Source organism: Haliaeetus leucocephalus, unplaced genomic scaffold (genome assembly GCF_000737465.1).
Source record: "Haliaeetus leucocephalus isolate CR32 unplaced genomic scaffold, Haliaeetus_leucocephalus-4.0 Scaffold871, whole genome shotgun sequence".
NCBI classification, from domain to species: Eukaryota; Metazoa; Chordata; class Aves; order Accipitriformes; family Accipitridae; genus Haliaeetus; species Haliaeetus leucocephalus.
Window position 1 is genome coordinate 766,431 of NW_010973307.1, and position 9,065 is coordinate 775,495.

The 9,065-nt window shown below is 39.1% G+C and overlaps 1 protein-coding gene across 1 annotated transcript; it reads left to right on the forward strand.

The window, feature by feature from the left end:
• The first annotated feature begins 1,203 nt into the window (after positions 1 to 1,203).
• CENPQ (centromere protein Q) lies at positions 1,204 to 6,322 on the forward strand. Its single transcript, XM_010583105.1, has 8 exons — positions 1,204 to 1,355; positions 1,871 to 1,944; positions 2,663 to 2,777; positions 3,038 to 3,106; positions 4,368 to 4,497; positions 4,774 to 4,893; positions 5,166 to 5,243; positions 5,674 to 6,322. Exons 1-8 carry the CDS (start codon positions 1,204 to 1,206, stop codon positions 5,800 to 5,802), a joined length of 867 nt encoding a protein of 288 aa, XP_010581407.1. The 3' UTR covers positions 5,803 to 6,322.
• The last annotated feature ends 2,743 nt before the right edge of the window (positions 6,323 to 9,065 follow it).

Here is a 9,065-nt window from a genome sequence, read left to right on the forward strand (position 1 = left end):
GATGGGGCCTGTGCGTGAGGGAAGAAGTGGCCTGAGGGGACGAAAGAGCAACTGAATACACCTGAGTCGTTGTGCTCAGTAAAGAGCGGGCTGGTGGGGTCTAACGGTTACTCCCTTCTGTGTGACTTCTTTGTCCTCCATCTCTAGAGTGAGTAAGAGAAGAAACTGTAGAAACTGCCCCAAGGAACGTCATGGTTAGGTGCTAGGGTAAAAAGTTCTGGTAGTAGGATCGCTGCACTGAACTGCATTAGAAAGATAAAGAATGTTTATTGTTGGAGGCCTTTAAGAACAAACCAGGCTGTTCTTAGTGCAGTTACCGGTGCATTGCTGTTGCTGCTCTTTGACATACAGGCACGCTGGCTTTTAAGCTTAGAAAGAGATGTGGAATACGCAAAGACTTGTTGTCCAGGGCTTGGCTGGGATAGAGTTAATTTTCTTCCTAGTAGCTGGTATGGTGGTTTGGGTTCAGTATGAGAAGAATGTTGATAACACACTGATGTTTTCAGTTGTTGCTCAGTAGTCTAAAATCAAGGATTTTTCAGCTTCTGATGGCCAGCCAGCGAGAAGGCTGGAGGGGCACAAGAAGTTGGGAGGGGACACAGCCAGGGCAGCTGACCCCAACTGGCCAAAGGGGTATTCCAGACCATGTGACGTCATGCCCAGTATATAAACTGGAGGGAGTGGAGCTGGGGGGAATCACCCCCTCAGGAACTAACTGGGCATCGGTCAGCAAGTGGTGAGCAATTGCATTGTGCATCACTTGTTTTGTATATTTGAATTTTTTTATTATTATAGTTGTCACTTTATTATTGTTATCATTATTTTCTTCCTTTCTGTTATATTAAACTGTTCTTTTCTCAACACACAAATTTTACCTTTTTTTTTTCCCTCATTCTCTCCCCCATCTGACTGGGTGGGGGGAAGTGAGTGAGCGGCTGCGTGGTGCTTAGTTGCTGGCCGGTATTAAACCATAACACTTGTCTAAAAGGCAAATGGGGATGCTTTTTTAGTAGTCCTGCACTTAGATAAATAAATGTGGAAGATTTAGGCTTTGGGTTAGCCAATATGCAAAAATTTGGGCTCATTTAGCACTAGGTATTTCTGTCATTTTGCTTGTTAATGTGCGGTTTGTACTTTATAGATTATAAGTGCTGGATTTTAATTTTGTTTTTGTTTCCTCCTGTTCCATTTGGTTTACAGGTAATGAAACGCCACCACACATCTTCCAGTAAAATGGGGAAGACCGCTGGTGGAGGATCAGCAAGAAAACCATTTCAATCAGAAAATCAGCAAGGGCCCTCCAGCAAAAAAAAGGGAACAGATGGAGAAGGAGGAAAACAAGGTCAAAAAAGAAGGTAATAATTATTTTGGATCAAAAGTAACCAAAGGGGAAAAAAAAGGGGCATTTTTGTCCATTTTTTTACTGGAATTTATGCGGAATATTTCATTAACTAATTGTAGTCCTCTTGAGAAAATGTCCAGTGTAAACAGCTCTTTTGAGACCCACTGACTTAGCTGCTCCCAAGTTTCCAGAATTTCTAGTTGCGTGCTACTATGCCTGTGACAAGTAGAGGGAAGCATTGCCTGGTCATTAATAGAAAGGCAAGCTGGGTGTGCAGTTTTGAAGAGCTGCATGGCATCTGTTTGACCAGAGTGATAGAGTTCATTCAGCTCAGGTGATGTTTATTCAGTTCTGGAAAATATTCTCTGCATGTCTCAGGATTGGCCTAGACAGCTTTCTGTTGGAGATGGCTCACTTAAGCACTGAACTTAGGAATGGCATGATCTCAAGATGTGGCTGGATAGCCAAACTTCTTGTGTGTTTCTTATTTCATGACCTCATTCTTGGAATGGGAGGAATTAAGAAGAGTGAATTGCTTTCCTTTCAGGTCACTCAGACAGTCAAAAGGAAAGCTAAGGAACAACGGGACTATTCCCCTGCAGGTAGGATTGTATTCTTTCCTTATGTTTGTCTCGTGCAAATTCAGTGTTTTGAAAAAACACTGAAAGTAAAAGTAATAACTGCTGTGTTGAAATCATAGGTGTCTGAAATGTCACTGAAATAAGTTTCAAAGTTTTCTCTCTGAACGGTAACTGAGTATTCACAGTACAGTCTTAGCCGGTGTATGTTAATATTATATGTGTTGTATATGCACGTATTAATCATATGCTTTTGTTTGCAAGTAGTGTTAGTCTCTTGTAAAATTCCACTACAAGCACCCAGAACATTTTAACTTTCTCATCACAGGTCAGGTCAATGTCTTCTTTGTTAACCTTTGGTCTTAAGACTGGCATGTGTTGTGTTGAACATACAGATGAGATGAGGCCCCTGCTGAACTGAGATTCTTATGTATATTCCCGCTCTTTTGTTTATTTCATTCTGGGTTTTCTCACTTGTATTGCCAATGATTTTTAGGAAAGTATCTGTTTAGAATGAAATTGCTGTAAGAAAGAACCTTTTCTATTTTGTGCTTTTTGAACAACTTGTGATTTGCAAATAAGAAGTACCACCTAGTGTGGATAGATTTGACCTGGTAGTTTTGTGACATGGAAAAATCTTAACTGTTACACCTTTGACTACGATCTGACTGAATTGAGTCACGAAGCTTTCTATCCAGGTTTGACAAATCATATCTTTTCCTTTTTTCCTTTGTGTAAACAGGAGAAAAAGGTTCTTCAAAAAAGGTGAAGCTAACCAGTGCTAAAACAGGATCTTGGCAGACTCTCTCAGAGAGCAGTAGGCAGTTTCTGGAAACTGTTATGGATTCAACAATACTGTAAGTGCCAAATATCCTGGTGGTGGTTCTTTGTTTCCACAAGGAATAAAGTAAAAATCATAACATTGCTTGAACTGGAAAAGCTTTGGAGCTTTTTTGGGCAGTATGGCTGGCTGTGTTAGTTTTGTCCAGTATAATGTAAAACTTTCTATCTGAAGTTGGAAATTTTTAGCTAGAGAAGTTCTGACTATGTTCACTTCACTTGATGTGTTCTCTGTGCTTGCAGGGTTCATGATGAAAATTCTTTATTTTCTTTCCAGATCTGTTTTGTGCCAACGAATTGAAAGAAAAGATGATGTTCAGAGGCACCTCAATTTACTGAAAGAAAGGTAAGAAATTATAATTAAAAAAAAAAAAAGAGGGAGAGAAGGGATTTAGTTTACCCAGTTGTTTTGTACCATGCTTACAGAATTGCTCCTGTGAGCAATCTCATTTAGGAAATCTTGGAAGGGAGAGTTGATGCAAAATCAAGGAGGGAAGTACCTCAACGATATGTTGCTTGAAGTGGACAAGCAAGAGTTGTTGAAAGACTCACTTTAACTATTTCTATATGAGTAACAGAACCTAGGAGGTATTCTTCAGAGGTCCTTGAATCAGCTTTGTATTTTTTATATGGGGTTTAAATTTGTGGGCAGCTATTTATTTTGTTATCATTTTATGATAGTGGCGGGAGCAGTTATAGCTAAATTTTCTTAAATGCTAATTCATTTTCTGACTGCTGAAGTTACTTCGAAGAGAATTGAAATTTTGTGTTGAGGCGTAACTTGTAGCCTTTTTATGTCATTGTGGGAATAATTACGTATGCTTGAGTGTCTGCGAACTTTTGTGTGCGTGTGTGTCGGTATACCAGGCTCTTATCAGTATAGAGCCTGAGCCTATGTGTTGCTTTCTTCATTCTTGCAGTACTTCAAGATTCAAATATGAGGAGCAGGTTTTTCATAAATGTTTGGGTTTGTTTGGTTTTTTTTAATGTTTAGTTTGTGACAATTTTAATTTCTGAGTTGCCAAACTTCTGCAATCTCATCTGAGATGCATGGAAATTGTGGCAGTTTGGTGTATCTAACGGACAGATACAACTTAGAAGAATTCAAGTCTTCCTCAGAATCAGAAGGACTTTTGAGACCAAGCTAAAACTCTTCCTCTGGCATAAAACTATATATCATGTTTCACAAAAGCATTTACAGATTTTACTAAAATGATCTTTGTTTGGAAGCAGTTAAAAATGCTGCTTTTAGAACTTACTTTTACTTTGAAAAACAGAAAGGTCAGAACTGGGAAAATATTAGTTCACATCAGTTTACAGTCACGGAGTGTAGAGGCCAATGGGATAAAAACCACACAGTGTCAGTGTAATAGCAAAGGTTAGAATGGTGGGATTTCTTGTTCCTGGTTCTTTCCTTAGACAGCTATTCCACGTGATTTTGGAAAACAATTCAAGACAGCTTTTCTTCCTGTCTGGATCGTTTTACTTCACTGGCAGGAATTGGGCTAAACTGAGTTTAGTTTTTCCCAAAGAAGTCATTAGTCAGTTTTCTTTTTGTTTTGCAAAGAACTCCAAACAAGTCATGCTTTCCTTTTTCTGTAATAAAGGGTGCTGAGATTTTTCAAGACTTTAAAAGTGCCTCCGGGGAAGCTGGGCAACCTGAAGAATATCCCGAGCCTTCAAATGGCAGAGAAACAAATGCTTGAGACAAATGAAGAGTCTTTGGTACAGTTGCAGGTATGCAAGGCAAGGAAGGGAAGAAAATATCTTACCTGTCTGCTGCTGCTCCGTGTGTTGTAACTTTTTAGTAGATGGACTGCTGGCTATGCCTGTGCTGTTGTGGACGAGTTGTCCACTGTTCATGTTTGTCATCCACCTTCACTACAAAGCAATGTATCTTTCTGGATGGTTTTTCAGTGACTCAGCTGATGCTGATTATCAGTATCTTATACGCAAAAGGCCCACCATCTCTAAAGTAAATTTTGTTCTGGTTTTGTGTCTGTTTTGTCTTAGGAAGAAATAAATGAAGCTGAGCAATCAGCAGAACGCATTGAAGAAACTATACAGCAGCTGCAGCACAAAATCCAGGTGCTCAAGAACCAGTTAGAGGAAGATGAAAAAAAGGCCAGGAAGGTATTTCCAATAGATGTTGCTGCACTCCTCTAACCTAGAGGAATCGGCTAGCTTCCAGAACTATACAATACAAGCTGTTTCTGCAGACAGTGTCATGTAAGGAAGGATTTATTTTCCTTCAGGAATGTATCTTTTCAATCTTTCTAACTTCAGTCGCAAAATCAGGAAGTGTAGTTTTCAGAAGTCAGATAATGACAACCAGTTTATTTTCCTACATGTGTGCCTGATGTTTGGTTTTGGATTATTTTTAATGTCTCTTTTTCCCTTTCTAGGTATTCCAGGAAAATGGCAGTGGAGCACTCTGCCTTCCAGAGCTCCCCAGGCGCAGTTTACAGGCACCTACTTTGCAGGTGAGCAGGGAATATATTTTTAGAGACACCTTGGCTATGAGAAGGAAGGCAACAGAATGTGCTTTTATCACTTAACCTCTGCCAGAGGGGGCAGTTCTGAAATAACCGAAATTTTGTTTTTTTTATTTTTTTTTTTTCCTTGAGAGCTATATGCTTATGTTTTAAAAGCAGAACAAAACCCTAGAAAAACTGCTGTTTAAAGGATCACATGTCTTTTCCTAGGAACCTTATGGTTCTAGGGAACCTGTAATAATTTCTGAAATATATCTCTCTGTAACTGATGGAAGGAAGACTGTCTCGTTTTGTGTCTTTAAATCTTTTTTTGTTTGAGCTGTATTTAGGTACAGCTAGGCTGCATGAAAGTGAAAATTCTGTTGGACTTAATGAAAGCTGATTTTTATTTGTTGTCTATTATTCTTTCTTTCTTTAGGAAGAAATTTTGAAGATAAAAAATCAGAAAGGTCTTTTAAAGGATATGAACACTATTCAGCAGTCAGCTGCCTTGAAGAACATGTTAACCCTCATTGAAAAGACCTATGAGAAGGTGGACTTCCTTTGAGAAACGAAATATATGGAGTCTCCTTTGCAGAAGATAACCTAGGCCAACACTCTGTGTTAATGTAGAGCAGCAGAATGCCAATCATGGAAACAGTGTTTTCCTCCTAATGGCTTTACTGTTGTGACTGCTGAATTTCTGTTAAAACATTTTCTATGTGTATTGGTATACAAGTCTGTAAGTGCTTTCTGAGACTTCAGTGATTTAAGTGATCAATCAAAGTTTTTTGTCAGGTGGGTTTTGGACCTGTGATGACTTCTAATGATGATATACACTCTCTTAGGAGAAGAGAGGGAAATGGATCCTGAGTTTATTTGGGCATTTTCATGGACTAAAGCAACCTAGTCCATCATATTTGCACTTGTATATCACATCTGTAAATCGGTGAAGGTAGTATCTCATAGCAAACTAACTTCTGTTTTGGGCTTAAATCCTCTTTAAACCTGAAACATGTAGTAAAAACATGATTATCTAATGCTCAGTTACAAATCCCCTGTTCCAACTTTCATATCATTTTTTAATAAAAAACCTCCATGGCAGGAAATTGAATAATTTATCAAATGTACAGGGTTTTTTTCATTTTCATGTTCACCACTTAAACCAGGTGTCTTTTTCCATGTCATTCCTGAATTTGTCTGGGCAACAGAGCAAAAGAGAGAAAGAGAGAGGCAAGCCATGGGGAGAAGGGAGAGAAGATTTGAGGGGCTAGCCTGTTGGAGAAACAAGGTTAGGTCAGTCTCTCTACTTGAGCAAATGAGCCACGAGCTTCAGGGCAAGGACCTTAGAGAACCGAGCCTACAGAATGCATGCTTTGTTTACTGAGGGTATCCAGTTATGGAATATTCAGGAAAAATCCTAATGACCCTCTGGACTCAGGTCAACTTGGCTTCAGGTTTTTCTGAGAAGGGATCTGCTGTAACAAGTACACAAGTGCTATTTCTTTGCATATGGTAGGCTGTGGCAGATACATCCATATTTGTGAAATAAATTTTCAGGGCTGTTTGACTTGTAGCATTCCATCACTGGAAGAAGGTCAACAGAAAATAGCAGGGAAATGAGAGAGAAATAACAATTAAAGAAGAAATTGCCACTCTAAAGATGCAAGTGTCATGTGGAGGGAGAGTTTCTGTTTCTTCTCAGGGTGACCTGCAGTCAGTCAGCTGGTGCGTCTGACAGCAGTGTACCCAAACTGTCCAAGGCAACTGGGCAGACCAACAAAGTACTCTTGTGATTATAACTGTGGGCCTTTTTGGCGAATATTAGATGTGAATGAATGTCCTGTTTCTAGTACAAGTGGGTTCTGCCTTCTTCTGAAGTGTGTGGGTCTCACCTGGAGGAGTTACAGCCTCCGTGATGGTGTTCATCCTGGTGATCTTGCAAACATCAAGCAACGGTGCTATAACTCATGCACAATCTGGCATTGCCATCTTGCAGATGACGTCCACCCTCTTCTGAATTAGTAAAGACCTAGAAACGGAGGTTTAGCCTCTCCAGGGCTGGTGGCAGCTGGTGGCAAGAATTAGTGAAAGTAACAGGGGCCTGTTTTGCTCATGAAAAAATAATTTCTTCTCATAATTCTGTCTCCAAACCTTCAAGTGAAAAGCAGTGTTTAAATTGAGTGGTTTTTTTCTGAAATGTTAGAACTGGAAAGAGACTAAAAAATCCATTTTAATCTGGTTCTATCTTTGAAGATAAATACTTGGAAAAGCCTCAGATAGTAGGTTAATGGAGGTCACATAAATCAATATGTACAAAGGTGGTTAGATAAGATTAGCTGTTTCGTACAAACAAAAACTCTCTCAGGAGAACACAGTGCAATTGTATCATCTCCCACATCTTCCTGCACTGTGATCATGCTTTCAGTTATCACGTTCTTTCTATGGCTTCAGAGTCTTTTTTTGTAAGACAAATGCAAGACTTTGTGTTACATTAGATTTCTGATATTACTGGGATAAATGCGATTTGATTAAAGGTTAATAGGAGCGAGAAATGCAAACATCTGATTTGTTTTGAGTACTTTGATGATATGAGAAGAAACAGCTTCAGAAAATGAAGTGTGATCACCAGCTTCCAACACCTTTTCTACAGTGATTCCCTTATTCAAACCTTGCCTTCAGTGGAACTCCCCCATATTTTCATAAGTGTTTTTAACATTTAAAATTCAGGGGCAGAGAATGGAAAAAATATTTTTATTCCTGGTGAAGCCAATTAAATTGTAATTTTTCACAGATATCAGCTAACTGATGAAAAACATCACCTTCTCCAACTGCAAACATAGCTCAGAAGACAGACTTACATAAGATTGCAATGGAAATGTCCTGTAAGTTACATTAGTTTTTCTCACAGGAACCCTGAACTAAATAACAACAGAGGCTGTGAGGATCTGGAGGACTACAACTTCCAGTGCAGCAGCTCTGATTTACTAAAAGTTGTTCCCCTTGAGATGCAAAATGGTACCCAATAATGAGGATGCACAGTTAGCACAGTCGGCGCTTCAGAGAGGAGAATAATATGAGGATATACAGCTCAATCAGCACCATGAAGATATGTAGGAGTATTCTGCTATTGTATCTAGTAAGTTTGACCATTCTTCTGCATTGCTTTTCTGATCTGTCCTCTACTGGAGTGGAGACAACTGTGTGTTGTTTAAAATGGCCAGGCTGAAGGATGGCTTTGGAGACATCTGTAAAAGCTCACAAAAAGCGGAGAAAAAATAGACTCCTGCTGCCATTACACCTGTATGGTCCTCTGTGGTCACAGGAGTCTGTGGATTTATGTATTAGCAAAAAAAGACTATCAAATCATAGTCCAGATCCTAAAATGTCTACTGAAAGGCTAGTGCACCTAACTGTGTTCAGACCTGAAATGAATACTCCAGGGGCAGGAAAAAACATGAACTTTTTGCAGGCATCTTGTAAAGAACAGGAAGAGCTCCACATTGGCAAGGTTTTCACCTGCACCTGCTCTGTAGCCTGGATTGGAAAGTAGGAGAGACACGAGTTTAAAATTTTTTTTGCCTCCTGAAATTTGGAAACAAATAAAACCCTCGTTTGTGAATCGAGAAACTAAAATAAACAGATCTAAGTGAGAAGTTTACTACTCCTTTGTAAAAATTTTCCTTAAAATGAAAAGGAAATTATTACATTAGAAGAATTAAAGAAGAGGGCAAATTTGCTCCTGAAAATAAAAATGATGCAACTACTCATGCAGGTTTTTGGATTCTCATATATTTTCACTTTTGAGTCTTTAATCATTTGTCTCTATCT